This window comes from Fukomys damarensis, unplaced genomic scaffold (genome assembly GCF_012274545.1).
Source record: "Fukomys damarensis isolate Sample0158 unplaced genomic scaffold, DMR_v1.0_HiC HiC_scaffold_33, whole genome shotgun sequence".
In the NCBI taxonomy this organism is placed as follows: Eukaryota; Metazoa; Chordata; class Mammalia; order Rodentia; family Bathyergidae; genus Fukomys; species Fukomys damarensis.
In genome coordinates this window covers 1,422,991-1,440,560 of record NW_022900945.1, presented here as the reverse complement: position 1 = coordinate 1,440,560, position 17,570 = coordinate 1,422,991, and the positions used below count along the sequence as shown (strand labels likewise).

General features: G+C 61.7%; 1 protein-coding gene across 7 annotated transcripts in view; it reads left to right on the top strand.

The window, feature by feature from the left end:
* Positions 1–17,570, top strand: part of Kank4 (KN motif and ankyrin repeat domains 4) — a 29,698-nt gene that overhangs the window by 10,246 nt on the left and 1,882 nt on the right. For 2 of the 7 annotated variants that reach the window (XM_033758204.1, XM_033758205.1), the window contains 8 exons: positions 2,347–2,427; positions 6,407–6,744; positions 6,788–8,222; positions 9,508–9,619; positions 11,651–11,863; positions 11,997–12,081; positions 13,554–13,773; positions 15,889–16,031. In XM_033758204.1, coding sequence (XP_033614095.1) covers positions 2,412–2,427; positions 6,407–6,744; positions 6,788–8,222; positions 9,508–9,619; positions 11,651–11,863; positions 11,997–12,081; positions 13,554–13,773; positions 15,889–16,031 — 2,562 coding nt within the window. In that variant the 5' untranslated portion in view covers positions 2,347–2,411. Of the gene's footprint in view, positions 1–247; positions 1,109–2,346; positions 2,428–6,406; positions 6,745–6,787; positions 8,223–9,507; positions 9,620–11,650; positions 11,864–11,996; positions 12,082–13,553; positions 13,774–15,888; positions 16,032–16,633; positions 17,210–17,570 lie in introns of those variants that run through there. The other 5 variants (XM_010605034.3, XM_010605035.3, XM_010605032.3 and 2 more) reach the window with 5 other exon arrangements.

The following is a 17,570-nucleotide window of genomic DNA, read 5'->3' as shown; positions in this document are numbered from 1 at the left end:
CTCAGCGGGTCCTCCTAGCGGGTCCTCCTCCTGCCCTCCGCGGGTCCTCCTCCTCCTGCCCTCAGCGGGTCCTCCTCCTGCCCTCAGTGGGTCCTCCTCCTGCCCTCCGCGGGTCCTCCTCCTGCCCTCAGCGGGTCCTCCTCCTGCCCTCAGCGGGTCCTCCTCCTCTCCCTCCAGCTTCTCTAGCCCTGGTTGTGGTTCCTGCCCACGTTAGAGCCCTGCACAGTAGGCCGGCAGTTAATGCACTTTTCTCTTCCTGCCACAGAGCAGTGAGCAGAGCCGCCAGTCCGGCTCTGGAATTCTGGGGTCATCGCTGTTGTCCGGCTCTGCCCTGTGCCGGCCTTGTAGATCTGCGTCACTGAACCATCGGAGGCACCCTGCAGTCCTGACACCCCGGGGGTGGTGGGAGGAGCGTGCTTCTAGCTGGGGCCTGCACCCCAAGGCTTCAGCCTCAAGCAGCAGCGGCTGGGCTGCAGGACAGGGCGGGTGCAGGGCTGGAGGTGGCAAGAAGCACCGTGGCTGTTTGGGTGTCTGTCGCTGTGTCCCGAGGGCGGCTCTGGGAAGTAACTTTCTAGCCTTGGATGGGAGCAGCTTGCCCTCCCCGAAGGACCCAGGGGGACCAATGCTGTGAAGGAGAGGCGGCTCCTTTCTGACCCTGCCCACCTGGTTTCTGAGCACGGAGGAAGCCAGTGATTCTTTTCTAGCAAGGTCACGGATCACCTGACCAAGTCCTCTTGCAGCCGGGCAGCAGACGCGGCTGGCTGGGTTGCAGTCTGCTCTGGCTCAGTGGGCGGGGACGCTTTCCGCCGGGCTGTGCAGCAGGACGCACCCCACCCCTGGGAAGCTAGCGCGGCCTCCCTGTGCTGCTGCTCTGCCCTCAGATGCGGCTGGTGCAATGCAGGCAGCGCGGACCCTCCAGGAAAGTGAGCCGAGTTTCGAGCTGAGTTGTCTCGCCGCTGTCATCGGGAAGGGAGCTGCCAGGGGTGGGCGGGACTGGCCTGGGGGCAGAGCCTCAGCCCTCTGAGAGCGTCTCCCGCATCCTGGCACAGGAGACGTCCTGCCTGGCTGGCCCGGCAGCTCGCTCTTCTACCTTGGCAGGATCGACCAGGTATGGTGTGAGCGTTCCTCTCTGTCCTCCGGGAAGAGAGTCGCCTTTGCAGGCCACCCGCTGTGCAGGGGTGGCGGGTGACCGGTGGTGAGCTACTTTGCAAGACCTTTGACTTTGCCAGGGTAAACTGTCCAGGAATTCTCGTGGTAGCAAGGCTGTGCATGGAGCCATGCTCTCTTCTCAAGGAAACCCAAGGTGCTGTTTATTTTGGCATGCAGCCTGTTCTGGGGTGAGGTAGAGCATTTTTATTATTGCAGAATAAAGAGGGGTTTGAAGAGAACAGAAATACAGAACCAGGTCTCGGTTTCAGGGCGAAGGAAGGGAAATTCTCTTTATTTGGACTCGAGGTTGGAAACGAAGTCAACAATGGTGAAAGAAAGGAATAAACAGGGGGCAGGTACTGGAGTCACAGGGCAGACCTGGGGCCCACGGCCAGCGCGCAGGGTGTGGCCCTCTGACCTCAGCTGCTGTGGCCGAGCAGCTGCACATGGACGCCGCTGCTGCCTGGCAGTGCCCGCCGTGGTGGGTCTGCGTGGGCAGCCCCAGGGCCACGGTCCATAGCGCCCTGTGGGACCCGTGAGCCCTGGAGGGACACAGGCCTCCTGCCCCAGCCAGCCAGGACCTGCTTGGGCTCAGAGCCTCTGCACCTCAGTTTCCTCCTTTGCACCTCAGATCTGTTTCCTGAAGATGAAGCGAGGGAGAAGGCAGGCTTCAGCACTGTTGGTGCTGCCCCACCAGGCCCATGACTGAGTGTCTGCTACATATTTAACCCTTCCTGGGGCTGGGGGTGGTCAGCTCCTGACGTCTTGGAAGGGCGCTGTGTGGTTGGGAGGTCCGGCTCTGTCAGGGGTTTGCTGAGACCTGGACAAAGCTGCTTCTCAGCCTGGGCTGCTCCCTGGCCACCGCTCCCTTCAGTGCCAGCTGTTGCCAGTGACCCGTGAAGTCGCCCAGTGCCGGAGTCCAGGACGGTGCCAGCTTCTTCCCGTTCTTGGAGGGCTGAGAGCAGGGATGGGTTGACTTTCCTGGGTGCTGTGCTTGCTTCCTCTGCTTGAACTACATTGACTCTAACGGGCCAGGTGTGGTGCTGCACACCTGTGATTCAGCACTCAAGAGGCTGAGGCAGGAGGATCCCTGGTAATGAGGGGATAGCCTGAATTACATAGTGAAATCTTGTCGCAAAAAGCAAACAAGAAAAAAAATCTCTAAAGGGGATCCCGCTTCTTTCTTCTCTTTTTCAGATTCTCCAGGAACCCTGCAGACGCAGCGTTTAAGTGTCTGAGAGACGAGAGCTCACGTCCCTGAGATGGAGAAGACGGAGGGTAGGCAGCGTTTCTGCGCCAGTGTGGAGGGAGCCAGGACGCAGTCCCCAGACAGGCGATGCTGGGGCCAATGTCCCAGAGTGGAAATGGGGTCCTTGGGGCCCTGCACTGGGGCCCCAGACAGGCACGAGTGGTGACAGGGCCACAGCAGGACCCCAGACATCTGGCACCTGAAGTCAGGGCTGCCTCTGAGGCTCTGTGTTCGCTGCCTGGGCCTGGGCATTGCTTGGTCTTCTGGGTGGGGATGCGAGGTTCCAGTGGCCTCACTCGTGTCCCCTAGGCCAGGAGTGGTGGCTTGGCCCTGTGTCCCACCTCACTGGGGGCCAGCTGGGCACACCCCCCACAGTGGCGGAAGGGAGCACAGAGCTGGCTTAGATGGCAGCCCCATGGGAGGACAGGGCGGAGGGGACCCCGTGGCCATGGTGCAGCCTGTGTCCAGCACCCCCGGTGGAGCATCAGCACCATCCCTGCTGTGGGTGAGGGACCCCTGGGATCCATTAGGAAGTTGTGGAGTACTAAGTACCTAGCAGGTGCCCGCATCCCTCTGGGGACCCTGCTGAAGGTCACAGGGCTGACCCCAGGCCTCCTGACTAAGGATCGTGGGAGCCTGAGTCCCATGGCCCTGTCCCACTCAGGCCGAAGGCACCGGTGGTTGGCACAGCCCTGCCCTTTTCCCCTGCTGCAGCAGTGCCAGCCCAGAGCTGGACACGGTCACCCGTTGCACTGGCCCTCGTCCACTGTAGCTGGGGTGCAGACCTCAAACCGGCCTGTCTTGCTTTAGTGTCTGACGACTCATCTGCCAGCCACACGCCGCCCTCGGCAGGTGCCGGCCCACCCTCGTGCCTCCATCCTCAGTGCTGTCCCCTCTGAGGTCCCAGCAGGACCGCCAGGCAGTGGGCAGTGCTGAGCCCGCCTCTCGCTCGCTTGTCCCCTGGCTCAGTCTCTGTCTCCAGCTGGCCCCGGACCCACTTCCCCCTGAGGCTGTGTCCTCCCGGGGAGAGAGGGTCCAGTGCCAGGGTCCAGCGTGAAGTGCCTCGGAACCAGCCCCGCCCTGCCTGGGGTCCTCTGAGACTCAGTGCCCAGCAGCCAAACAGCCAGCGGTGGGGAGTTATTATCTCCATCTACAGAGGGAGACTGAGGCACAGGTAGGGGTCACAGGGCTCAAACCCCGACAGCAAGGCTGTGTGTCTCTTGCTCTGAACAGAACCTCGTTTGGAGCTGGGAGGTTTTGTGATGGATCCCGCCTGGCTGGGCGCTCAGGTCCTGAGCTGTGGTGGCCCTGTGTAGGTGGGGCTAGGTGTCCTGTGCCCTTGCAGGGCAGACGGGAGGGGTGAGATAGCCGGCAGCCAGGGGCCCGGTGCCAGCGCGGGTGTGTGAGAGCGTGTGTGTATCAGTGCCCTCTGCGTGTGCGTGCGTGCACCTGGGGCCAGACTGGTCATGCCCCACCCCAAAGGCTGCCTGACCTGTCCTCACGGGAGGGAAGGCCCCGCTCTGGGCAGCCGCGGACGTGGGCTTCTGCATGGCAGGAGGGCAGGGATGTGGACCTGTGCCGGCTCGGCTCTGCTGTGTCTGGTGCTGCAGGTGGCTCGGGGACCGGGCCCAGGGTGCAGGGAGGGGAGCCTGGGGACCCGCGGGGAGGGAGCCCCGTCCTCCACCATGGACCATGACTGTGCTCCGGGAAGGGGAGGAGAGCGGTGGTAAGGGGAGCTCGGGGGCGGGGGGCTTGGGGCATGGGTGGGGTCTCTTCCCACACCAAAAACCAGGACTCTGCCATGCTGGCTCAAAGCCCATGGGGCCATGTGTAACTCCCAGGGGTGCTGCCCCATCCCCCTGTGCAGGGGATGGAATTAGCACCAGCTGTGGACGGACCCGGCAATCTGCGTGTCCGCGCTGGGGAGACCCACAGTCCCTGAGCACAGGGAGCCAGGAGGGCAGGGGCCACCGGCAGCAGGGGGCGGCACAGTTGGGCGCCTGTCGTCCCCAGTCTGGAGCAGCCCAGAGTGCAGGGCAGGCTGGACGTCATGGCCTTCTTTAACCTGGCCCGCTGGCACCCTGGTTCCCTTCCGACCCCTGTGGGCTGGGGTGCTCCTTTCCACAGCCCGCTGGCCGCCCTGCCCCTTCCATGCTCCGTGAGCACAGCCCCGGCTGGCCGAACACAGGGCTGCCTGAGACCCGGCTGCTGCCTCTTCCTGTTGTGTCTTCTCTGCTCCTTCAGCCCTGGCGCTGCGCCTGCTCTCGGGAGCCCTGACATGCGGCGTTCACGCTGTTTGGGGACAAACGCCGGCACTGTCCTGGCAGACTCTGCTCATTGACGCCTGTCCTGTGTCGCTCCTGTGATGTTGTCACTCCCTGCCGAGGCAAGCTTAGCCCTGGTCCAAGAAAACACTTCCAGAGAAGCTGGAAAGCAGGTCGGGACAGAAGGCACGTGAGCAGGTGTTCGTCACCTCCGTGGTCACACCACATGTGGCTGCTGGATCAGAAACCGCACCTTCCTGGTCTCTGGGTCCCTGGGATCTCCAAGTGCACCGGATACCATGGCTCAATGAGGACTGAGGTGGAGCACTGAGCTACAGCGACTTTGTGATTTGGCACCCAGAGTGAGTGACTGATGGGCCACAAAGCCCCGCACGTGGTCAGCAGCCTGAGTCCGTTTCCGGGACAGGGCTCAGTCCTGTGTTCCGGCTTCTGCAGAGACAGTGAGTGTAACAGTGAGGTGTGTCGAATGGTGACTATTGCACTGCCAGGTGCAGCTCTAGGGACCTCGTGTCTGTTATCACTTCACGAACCCTCATAATAACGTTGCCTGTTACTGTTCCCACATTCAGAGAGGAGACGCGGAAGCCGGGAATTTCCCGGGGGACGCTGGCCAGCTCCAGAATCTGTTCCTAAGCTCTCTCAGCTCAGCTTTCTGAGCGTGTTTAGCAGAAGGTCGCAGTGGCAATGGGGACATCCAACAGGGGACACAGCAGACCCAAGATGTCACCCGGGAAGAGGCGCTGGGAGCCGAGTCCCTGCGGGTTCTGAGTGTCCTGTGGGGTCAGCAGGTGACAGCCGGGCCCAGGCGGAAGGTTTCTGCCCCGCGTCCCGTGGTCGTGCTGTCCTGGAGAGCCTGGGTCCTCACCTTGGAGCACGCTGCTTTGTCCCTGACATCTGACACCGTCTCCTGCCTTCTCCTTGTTGAACTTCTGGAGGTGCAGTTTCTGTTTGCCCAGCACAGGGCGGTTTCAGGGCGGGAAACTTGTTGACTCTGCACGGCCTCTGCTGGTCTCTGGTATGCGTGGGAGGAAGCCTGAAGGACGAAGGTGATGCTCACAGAGCCTCCCACGTCAATAGGGTTTACCTGCAGCCACTTGGGCAATGCTGAGAAAGCTGTGCGTCTCATCCTTCAAGACCGTCCAGAGCCACAGCTGTGGCCGAGTAGAACCTGACTTGTGAGTCCTGGACCACTGTGGCCCAGCAGTTATGTGGCTCAAACTCTGCAAAACAGCGGGAGACAAGTGTGTTCAGTGTCATTGGGCAGGCTCCCCCGCAGTGCCGAGACACGGAGGCTGAGCCCCTGCGCCTTGATGGCGCTGACTTGGCAGGGTGCCTGCGGCCAGCCAGGGGCTGGGGCCTTGCCCCAGTTCAGCCGGAACCTCAGTCTCAGGACTTCTGCTACTTGGCTGGCTTCAGCCTGAGTTCCTGTTCACTCTCTGCTTCTCCTTTTTGAAAAATGTTTTATTAGCACAGGTTTGATTAGCATGTTATGATTCCACTCCCCTGAGGAGCGTGGCGTCTGGATCACTTCCTCTCCCTGCCCTCTCTCTCTCCACCTCCACCTCCCTCCTCTCCAGGGCCCCGCCTCCCTGTTTCCTGTGCCCTCCTGTGTTCTGCTCTATAAATTATTCATACTTGGGGTTTCTCACGTAGAAGAGGCTGTGCGGTATTTAACCGCCTGTGTCTGTGTTTTCACCGTGTGTTTTCCTTGTGTGTCTCCCAGCCCAGGACCAGCCTGTGCACGGGGGTGAGGAGAAGGACTCCCCGAAGGGCCACCCGTACTCGGTGGAGACGCCTTATGGCTTCCACTTGGACCTCGACTTCCTCAAGTATGTGGACGACATTGAGAAGGGCAACACCATCAGGAGGGTGCCGATCCACAGGAGGGCCAAGCAGGCCCAGTTCAGCACTTTGCCCTGGAACTTCAGCCTCCCCCACGGCGGCGTGCGCCCCCAGGCTGCCCTAGTGCAGCAACACTGGTCCCCCATGGTGCCCGGGAAGGTATCCCTGGGGCCAAAGGTGCAGACCCAGCCCCTAGCCCCTCAGGGCCGCAACCCCCAGGCCTCGGCCGGGGGCAGCGAGCTGAGCCACCCCGTACCCCCAGGCCTCGGCCGGGGGCAGCGAGCTGAGCCACCCCAGGAAGGCCCTGCTGGTCGACGCCGCTGGGAGGAGGGAGGATGAAGCACCCGGCCTTGTCAGTGCCCGGCCCCAGCTCCTGCGGGCATCCAGCGTGCCGGCCACCCTGCCAAGCAGCAGGGCTGTGGAGAGATTTCCTGCACCCCCAGCACCTCCTCCACTCCAGGACATAGGTGGCACCTGGGACAGCAGCTTCAGGCCTGCAGAGGGGCCTGCAGGTTCTTCCAGCACCAGCCCAGAAGCATCAGCTGACCACACGGCTGAGGAGCTGGGGGGCCGGGTGCTGGGGGCCCCTGAGAAGGCCGAGCATCCAGCTGGAGAGGTGCAGGCTCCAGATCACCCGCCTCCCCCAGGCTCCTCTCCCTCCTTCCAGAGTGCTCCTGCCATCCTGGAGGACATGGGGGGTAAGGCCCAGACCCGGGGCACACAGGGGCTGTCCACGCCAGGCTCCTCCACCCCGAGCCCCGCACCTCTGCCGTCGCCGGCCCCCGAGAGTGATCTCGCCCTTGTTGAAATGGAGCTGAGCATCAGTGAGCTCCCCCTCCCACCTCCTCCAGAGATAGCTGTGCGGAGCACTGGTGTGCAGGTCACCGCGGAGGCCCTGGGCCCGGACAGAAGCCTGGGACAGCAGCTCTCAGTCCTGCAGGGTGAGCTGGCCAGCTGCACCGAGGAGCTGGCCGCAGCCAGGGCTGCCCTGGAAGCCAGGGAGCAGAGGGTCCGAGAGCTGGAGGGCACAGTGGCCCAGCTGGAGGGGAAACTCAGCCAGGATGCCCAGGGCCACACACACGCCGCGGTGAGCACAGGGCCTCTGTGTGTGGAGACCTGCCACAGGGGTGTCGGCGACGCCTCCCTGAGCCCCGCAGACTCTGGCGGTCGGGGAGCCCTGGGGGAGGAGGGGAGCCTTCTCCGGGTGACCGACAGTGCCCCGCCGGGGGAGCAGCGCCCAGCCCAGCTGTCCCTGCCTCAGGGACCCGGGACCAGCCCCGTCTCGCCTGTGCACGGCTGCCTCTCCATGGAGCTCAGGATCGAGGAGTCGGCTGGCTCAGGGCAGGAGTGGGACGCAGGGCTGGCTGCGGAGGGCACCTCCGGCAGCGATCGGGAGGCTGCACTGGTGGCTGGGGAGGAGGCCAGCCCCAAGCACCCAGGTGGGCCGCCCCGGTCCCCGTCCGATGCTGCGTTGGGGCAGTATGTGAGGAAGATCCAGGAGCTGCTGCAGGAGCAGTGGAGCTGCCTGGAGCACGGCTACCCCGAGCTGGCCAGCGCCCTGCGGCAGCCAGCATCCAGGCTCAGTAGCATCCGCGGCCAGCTGCTCAGCTCGCTCAGCCTGCTGCTGTCGGCCTGCGCAGCCCAGGGCCCCCAGCAGGAGCCGGAAGGTCGCCCGGGCCCCTCCCCACCAGCCCCCGGTGAGTCCCCCACCAGACCTCGGAGGGCTCCCTGTGTGCGTGCAGGAGAGCTCGGGGAGCTGGGAAACCCAGCCAGGTGACTGGGGGCTGCTGCCTCCCCTCCATCCTGGCTCGAGGGTTGCTGCCCTGTCCAGCTGCAGGGCACAGCTGCCCAGGTGACACACGCCACCAGGATGAGGCCAGTAGTCAGATGGCTGCAGCCCGGGCACTGGGCAGGTCCAGGGTGTGTCCCATGTGCACCAGGCAAAGCAGGTCCGAGGACCAGGAGGAGGAGGAGGAGGCCCTGCCTACTGCCCTCTCAGCTCCTTTTCTCCTCCGGCCCTGGATTCCTGATTTCCATTCTGGCTTTCCCACATCAAGGGCTTTCTGTGGCCTGGGTTTAGAGGAACAACTGGAAGGGGAGGTGGAGAGAGAGCAGGGAAGGGAGAGAGAGAGAGACCCCCCATCTCCTGATAGGCCAACAGCCATGCGGCCTGGAGTCTGCGCCCTGCCCTGGCTGTGCTCCTGCCGGCCTCCCTTGCACAGTGCAGCACAGGAAGATCCATGTCCTGTGCTTATGCCACCATAAGCCCAGAGTCCTCACTACCCCTCTTCATGGGTGTCCCCTGGGCAGCAAAAGGTGCTGCACCGAGTCCCTCGAGGCCTGAGTTCTGCTCCTGCTGAGCCAGTCTGGGCCCCAGATTTCTCAGCTGTAGGACAGACGACCATGGCAGCTGTCTTAGCGGCTTTCTCACTGCCGAGACAGAACACCTGACACCAAGTTAAAGGAGCAGAGGTCTATTTGGTACAAAGTTTGTAGAGGATTCAGTTCACGGTTGGCTGGCTCCAAGAGGAGAAACAGCTTACAGCAGGCAGGAGGAAGCAAGTGACAAGCAGTGACCACAGCAGCTCCTTCTGTCCCTTCATTTTACCTTATATTCATCACACCCTCACCCAGAATCAAACCGTGAATCCATCCCGTCATCACATCTGTGACCCCAGTAGCACACACTGATCTAGCCACCTCCAAAAGCCCCAGCTGTGACTGTGGGAGACTAGGGGGACAGCCACATGCAGCCTTTGCAGCACCCACACCTCAGGTCTCAGGGCTCCCAGAGCCACGTGTGAGCCACACGTGGAAAGTGGCATCTGACCAAAAGCCAGGGCTCCCCACAGCCCTGATGCGTGGTGGTCACTGTCTGGGCCGTCCGCGTGCCTCTTCACATGTCTGCCGCCTGTGTCCCCCAAAGCGGTGCCCTGGCTCACTGCCCCAGTCTTGCTAACCCATGATGTTGTGTCTGCCTAGAGATCTCCCCGCCGACCAGCCTTAAGTCCATAATGAAAAAGAAAGACTATGGCTTCCGAGCAGGAGGTAATGGGACCAAAAAGAACCTTCAGTTTGTTGGGGTTAACGGTGGGTAAGCATCACCTGTGACGCCGTACGTCTTCTCCATCCTCCCCTGCGTGGTCCCCGGCACCCCTACTGCCTGGGCAGCCCAGGAACCCATCTCTGTGCCCCTGGGGGCTCCACCCCTGGGTGCTCGTGTTTGGCCCAGTGTTCGCCGTGCCGGTCCACGGGAGCGTCTTGGCTTCCGTGTCCTCCAGGGCCAGGACTCTGGGCACCTGGGGGCTGGGGTACACAGGCCCTTAGGGAAGAGAAGGCTGTACCTGAACCACAGCCGTGAGCTAGCGCAAGCTGTGGTGCTGTGCTGAACTTCGCATTTATTCACGGAACTGTGGCTTTCTTTAACTTGCTGCTAACCAATCCCAGGCTTTGGGATGAAGAAAACCACCTGACTGCTGGTGGAGCCGTCAGCCAAGCCTCTGTGGCCCGGGTGGTGGCTGCTGCATTTAGAATGCAGTCGCAGGTGGCTTACCCACAGGGACACCTTCTTCATGATTCCACTCCTTGGGGACACAGACCTTGGGCAGAGCCTGAGGCCGCCGGCGGATACAGTGCTGGGCGGCACCTGACTGCGTTCTAAATCTGTCGTCCAGCCTTTGTTAGATGCCAGTGATTGCCAGCGGGGGGCAGGGGCAGAGAGTCGGATCCTGGTGCCAAACTTAACCCTGGGTCAGTCAGGAAGTGGCGGAGAGGGAACGTGGGGTGGTTCCTGGTGACCGGAGGCTGGGTGGGCCTGGTCCCACCCTGAGGGAAGATGCTGGAGCAGACAGAGCTGGGCCACTGTGGGAGGTTCTGCCGGGGCCCTAAGAAATGGCGTAGTGGGGCCACGGGGGCTGGTCCCCCTTCTGTGCCAGTGGCCAGTGAAAAGCTGGGAGAGAGGCCGCCTCAGGTCAGAGCCAGATGCAGGTCACTTTGTTCGCACTGTAAATGCACCCGTGACCCCTCTGTGCCCCCTCCGGAGGATATGGTCATGGCCCACCTGCTGTGCCCCCAGCCCACCCAGCTGCTGCTGTGTGGCTCAGGCGTGGCAAGGCCTGGCGTTGGCCTCTGAGGCTGGGAGTGCAGAGTGTGCCGCACTGGTGCTGTGGTGAGCTCCAGCACATACTGACCCAGCCCAGCACCTCCCTGGGACTAGCTGGGGGTGCAGGGCACAGTGGGCAAGGGCGACACCATGTGGTTCTGAAGCTCTGCGCGGCCCTTTTCTGCTGTCCACCTTGCTGGCCACGTGAAACATTTGCTTACGTGTTTGTTTCCTGCTCTCCCGGGGGCTTTGGGATAGCACTAGAACTCTGCCCCGCCACAGCAGTGCTGTGATTTCCACTGAGGGAGCTCGCGGACTTCCAGGTCTTCCTGGAAGCCTCTGTAAGCTGAGCTCTCCAGGAAATGTCCTGTCAGTCACACAGGTGGCAGGTGTCCCAAGCACGGGAGGGGAGACGTGGGGCTAAGCAGTCCGAACATGGGTGCAGCAGCGAGAGGCTGGACTTGCAGACCCGGCACAGGGCCTTGGGAGGAGCCGCTGTTTGGAGAGGGCTTTCGGGGCTCGGAAAAATCATGGCCATTGGTGCCTGTGTCCCCCAAATGGCATCCTCCACCAGGGCCTCCGAGTCCCCCATGACCCTCAGGAGGTCCTGCAGATAGGGGCCTGCGTCAGGTGGCCCAGCCCTCACTTCCGCCTCCCCAGGCATGGCTGGTGCCACGCTGGGGAGTTGCATGGAGCCCCGAGTTTCCCCACTGCTGTCTGGGGCAGATGCGGGAGGGGGGGGCTTGCACAAGGATGGGAAGACTTTTCCGGGGACTCAAAGGGGATTCCAGAAGCAAGCGGGCTGCGGTTGGGCTGAGATTATGTGTGAGCCCAGCCTACACGCTTTCCCGTGAGAGCCGGATCTCTGACCACTGTGGCTCACCTGGGTTCCTGGGTACCCCCTTGTCCTGCGGGGTAGACACGGGGGTGCATGAGCAGGTGGGTGCTTGTAGAGACCCACGGTGTGCAGTGGCGCTGACATGGGTGGGTGGAAGGTCAAACCAGCCTTGTCCCCTTCTGTAGCTACGAGACCACTTCCAGCGAGGAGACCAGCGGTGAGGACAGCTCCCCCGAGGACCTGTCTGACCGCGAGGCTGGGGAGGAGTGTGATGACCCAGAGCGTGTGCAGGACAGGGACGCCCACGCTGGGCAGGGCCACCCTGAGCCCCCCCACAGCACCGGCTGGGAAGGTGGCCTTGGGGAGGGAGCTCCCCACACCAAGGCTGAGCCGGAGGGGTGAGGCCCGTGGGGAAGAACGGGGTGAGGGCAAACGTCCCCCCTTTCCTCCTCCCTCCACAGTGTCTGCCAGGCAGCGAGGGAGACAAGTCCCCTCGAGTGGTGACCGGAATGTGTTCGTGCTGTTCTCTAGGTGCCAGCCCTCCGAGGAATTCCTTTGTGCCTGCCAAGTGCTGAGCCAGCACCCACTGGAAGCCGGGGCCACCGACCCGCTCTGGGTACTGTCCTTTCTCATTGCCACGTACACTGCTGGGGGGCAGCGCACTGGGTAATGGGCAGGCTGAGGAGGTGGGCCGGGTCCCTGAGTTCCGGCCACACAGCTGGAGGGTCTGTCTGTCTCCAACTCTGCCATGGCCCGGCCCCAAGCCATGGCTGAGACGGCCACGGTGGGGAGTGGATTCCACTCCAGGACCCCCAGGAGCTGGGCTGAGTCCGTGGCCCCTCAATAGCAAGCCCTGACATTATTCCACGTCCTCACCGCTGGCCTCAAAATGCCCCCTCAGCCCAGAGACCCAAACCGAGGGATACTCTGCTCCTGTCTGCCTCTGTGGCCCACGGAGCCGGGAACACTGAGGATCAGGCTGGGCACCCAAGGTGGCACAGCCAGAGGCGCTGAGACACCCTCACTTGGGAAGAGCCCTGAGCACAGTCCCCAGGCAGCAGGGGTTGGCGCCTGCCCGGCCCTTCGCTCTTAGCTGACTGGCGACTTGTCCCTGCTGTTATAGAACCAGTGAGCCAGGCGGATACCCCGTGACTGCTCATTCCTAAACAGAGCACAGAACTAATGTTGGCCTTAGCTCCTTATTTCAAATCCACCCCGTGTTCTCCAGTGCCAGCTCTGTGGCAATAGTGGGTAGAGTCTGTGGGGAGCGGTGGTGCTCTGCGGGCAGAATGATACTCCGGCTGGAGGACGGACTCCAATCCGTGGACGTGTTCCTGCCTGGAAATGCGAGCGGGGCCCACGCCTGGCCCCACCATGTCAGGACCCAACACAGGGCGCTACCCCATCTCTGCCTCCTCTTCCCTGCCTGCAAAAGTGGGGTGACAGGGCCCCATACTCCGAAGCTGTGGGGATGAGGGAGCCAACCTCATTTACAGGGACGGGAGGATTCAGAAGGTATAGGACTTCCGGTCACATGCTGGGCCAGGGCTTGTGCTGGCTGGGTGACCCCACTCCAGCCCCTAGTGTGACATCAGCTGGAATAACATAGCCCAAGCTCCAACCCTGCGTGGCACCGTGGCCCTTGGGCCCTGTCTGTGGCGGTGCACCACTCCAGGAGGAGGCCCCGCCGTGGGTCCTTAACCTCTGTGCCCCGAAGGGCAGAGCAGAGCTGAAAGTCAGGAAAGGGCACCCACAGGCCTTGACTTCTGGCTGGAGGTGGGGCGTTTCCAGCTTGGCGGTCAGCACTGGTGTCCCCGAGTCCAGCTCTGCCCTCTGAGGCAGGGCGTGGGAGACCGGCTATATGGCTGAGTCTGGGCACACCAGGGCCTGAAACCCACAGTGCGTCAGGCGGTGCCCAGTGAGTGCCTGGGCCCTGGGTGCCACGTGGCCCCATGGTCCCCAGCCAGTGAGTCACTGCAGCCATGCAGCTGTCACGTGGAGTGCAGGGGCTGAGGTGGGACAGAAGCACCTGCCTGGCCTGTCCTGGGGACCCAGCAGGCACCTGGAACTGGGCTCTTTGGGTTTCAGAGGCAGAGCTTGAACACCATCAGCCAAGAGTGGTTCCATGTGTCCAGCCGGAAGTCGTCCAGCCCTGCCGTGGTGGCCGCCTACCTCCTCGAGGTGCAGACCCTCTCCCAGCACCTCCTGAAGCTGCTGGTCAACCTGGCAGACCGCAGCGGGAACACAGCGCTGCACTACAGCATGTCCTACTCCAACTTCGCCATCGTGAAGCTGCTGCTGGACACAGGTCTGCCTCGGCCCCCTCCAGGCCGGTCCTCTTATTTCGTAAGAGACGAGGTCTCACCATGCTGTCCAGGCGCCTGGGTTCAGGTGGTCCCCCTGCCTCAGCCTCCCAACTAGCTGGGACTGCACTAAGAGCCTTTTGTTTTTTGGTACTGGGGATCAAACTCGGGACCTTGTGCTTGTGAGGCAGGGGGCAGCACGCACCACTGAGCTCAGTCCTGGGCCACCGAGGGCCATTTTTATACCACACGTCTTTCCATCAAGGAGATTCTTCCCTGTGCAGAGTTCCTCCCGCATTCCAGGAACTGGGCTCCCTGTTTTATATCATATCATCTCCCTTCTGCGACGTGAGCACTGCTGCTGTCTTGGGTTGAGGAGCCCCTCCCTTTGGAGAACCAGGAAAGTCACCTGGGTCGAGGTGCTGGCGACTGCAGAGCTTGCTTTTTCTTGGGGTGGGGGTGGGGTGGAAGTCAAACTCAGGACCTTGTGCTTGTTTTGCTTGGCCTGTGACACCTCAGGGATGTGCCTGCTCCCTGGGAAAGGTCGCCTTTCCTGTCCTCACAAGGTGCGTTTCGCAAAGGCCAGGCTTCCCAGTGTGGAGCGCCTTGCCCTCCCCTTAGCCGGCCCGCAGCTGGGAGCCCCGCTGCCGTGGACAGTGCACTTGCAGCTTTGTGGCTGGGGAGCTTCCCTTGCCACGCTGACGTAGCCCAAGGTCCACAGGCAGAGGTGCCGAGGGTGCAAGGACCACAGCACGCCCACTTCTCCGTGCGACAGCCTCAGAGGGCCGGCGGCCGCTGTCACCACTACAGGTGGAGCTGGAGCCCACTCTGCTCAGCCCCAGGGATGCATCCTGCCTCAGGCACCAGGAGGGGCCGTGCACTCTGGGTGCCCACCTCTAAGCACACACGAGAGTCGGGGCGGAAGCGCCCTGGCTGGGCTGGGCACGCACTCCGTCTGTGTACGGCCTGGCTCACCTGCATCTCTGCAGGCTTCACGGCTCCTAGAAGGTCCCAGCCGCCTGCCGGTGGTCTGCAGTTCCCCTAGGAGGCTGTCACCAGTGCCATGGGTTTCTGTGACCTGCAGCAGCACTAGGATGACTGAATGACTCCCACACCGCATCCCGGGGGCAATTTCATGAGCGCAGATGCCAGCCTGTGTGTGACCCTGACTTCTCCTGTGGAGAGGGGCTGTGGAGCCCAGGCCCATGAGGCACAGGCTTTTGTTTTTGTCTTTGTTTTGAGATATGTAACCCAGGCAGGCCTGGAACTTTTGGCGATCCTCCTGCCTCAGCCTCCCGAGTGTTGGGATTATAGGCATGTGCCTTTTTTTGTTTTAAATTCCCACTGACTACATCATCTTTCTTTAAACATAGGCTCCTTTTTCATTCTATGTAGAATGTTCCCCAGTATTTCAGTATAAGAATTACAGTGTCTTCCCCTCATTCTTCAAGCAGGAAGGTTGTTCCTGGGAGGTGTCCTATGTTTCCGCTGGGGCAGGTCTGTGCCCTGGTTCAGGGCGCAGCAGGTTTGAGGCCCTTAGGAGGGACCCACAGACACAGCCGTTCTCGGCTCAGAGTACATGCGGCCCGTGTGTGGCATGGGTGCTGAAGTTGCCTTCACCTGGACGGTTACAGATTCTCTGACCTTCAGTGCCCTCCTCCGGATGGTGGCAGTGGTGTCTTGCATCCAGGTTTAGGAAATCCATGGTCTTCGTCCCCTCTGGCCATCTCTGCACCTGCTGTGGATCCCCCCTTGCTGGGGATCCTCAGAAAACTGGTAAAGAAAACCCAGGTTGGCTGGGCCTGGTGGCGCACACCTGTAGTCCCAGCACTTGGGAGGCTGAGGCAGGAGGACTGATGCAAGTCTGAGGCCAGCATGGGCTACACAGTGAGTTCCAGGGCAGTCTCAACTATATAGTGGGACCCTGTCCTTAAAAAAAAAGCCAGGGATTTAGCTCAGTGGTTCCACCGCCTGCCTCTCTAGCACAAGTTCCTGAGTTCCATCCACAGTACAAAAGCAAAAGAAAGAAAACAGGTAAACAGGAGAGAATTGTGCTGCCCGCACCCTCTCTCCCCATGGGGCCCCTGTGCGCTGACCACAGCGGTCTGGCTCTCCTGCAGGCGTCTGTGCTGTGGACCACCAGAACAAAGCCGGCTACAGTGCCGTGATGATCACACCCCTGGCTTCCGCTGAGACCGACGAGGACATGGCTGTGGTCTGGAGGCTCTTGCGGGAGGGAAACGTGAACATCCAGGCCACACAGGTGGGCAGAGCGGCCGCGCTCCTTGCACACACCACGTAGGGCCCGGGTCCAGCATCCGGGGCCAGAGTGTCTGCTCTCCTGGGATTCCGAGACCTGGGGGCAAGTTCCCTGACCTCCCCCACCCCGGGAAGGCCACTCGGCTGTGCTAAGAGTGCCCTGGGGACCTTGGCCAGGCAGATGCTCTGGGAACGCCTTGGGGATGCCCTCGCTGCGGCCCTTCCCTCTCCAGAGGCTTGGACACAGCCATGGGTCCCAGCCTAGTGCAGAGGAAGCCGGGGCCAGTGCACACAGTGCATCCAGGGCTGAGGGCACCCCTCCTGGGCCTCAGTTTACCCAGAAAGACATTGTAGGGTCTGCTGCCACAGGGTCAGTCTGCCCGGGCTGCCCCAGTATGAAATGACCAAGTCTCAAATGCACCAAAGTCTCCTCTCCCAGGCAGGAGCCAACTACAGGCTAGGCTGGGAGGGCACCTGCTGCCTGAGCCCCAGGGCCCCACTGCAGGTGTAGACGGGCTCAGGCCATGATGCCCCACCACTGTCATCTTGTGACTCAGTGCAGAAGGCCCCAAAGGCCAGCTGGTCTACCTGGCCTTCCTCCCATAGACACCAGATCGCCCCAGCTTCCTTGTAACGGCCTCCAGCCTGGGACAGCAGGGTCAGGATTCCCAGTCCTCCAGAGTAGCCACTGCTACCCAGACCGCCTGACAGCTGCTCACACTGTGCCCACCCTGGGCACTCAGAACTCGGCCTGCACCAGGTGGGAGAAATGGTTGAAAGCTGGCTGACAGCAGAGGTGTGCGGGCCACTGGAGGGGTCCCTCAGCCTTGGCTCCTCTCCCAGGAATGGGCAGGGGTGCAGGTCTTTCCCAGCAGGCTGAGAGGACAGCAGGGAGGCCTCAGAAGGCCCCTTGCCCATCTGGACACACACAACACAGGTCCGTGTGACCGGTGCCCCTACTGGGAGTCAGCGAGTCGGCAGCCCTGGCGTCATGGAGCTGTCAAGGACCTGGCATCCTTGGAGCCAGAGACGAAGGGCACTTTATGTGGTGATCACATACGCAGTGAATGTTTACATTTAAAACATGAAATAATTACAGTAAAGGGTACATTGCCGTTAATCTCCCTCAAAATCCTCCCTATCACTTTGAACACATCCCATGGTTCTTACCACTTTCTGTAGCAGCTCTAGAGTCCTCTTTCCTGAGTGTCAGATGTGATTAAAAAAAAATCCAGTGAATGCTACTGCCAAGTGTCTCCAACAGAAAGGCAGTTTAAAAACACGACTCTGTGTCCTCATCCACCTTTATTCACTGGATCTGGCACCGTGGGACTTCTGGCTCCTCCCCAGTCAGAATCACCAGGAAAGGTCAACATTTGGCCCCGACTCAGGACATCGAGGCAGTCAGGACAGCACAACTGAGGACCCTCAGGAAAGAGGACTTCCGAGCTGCTGCAGGAAGTGGCCATGGGAGTAGAGTGTTTGGCGAGGGGTGGAGGGGTGGTGTTTCGTGGCAATCTTTTTTTTTTTTTTTTTTTTTTTT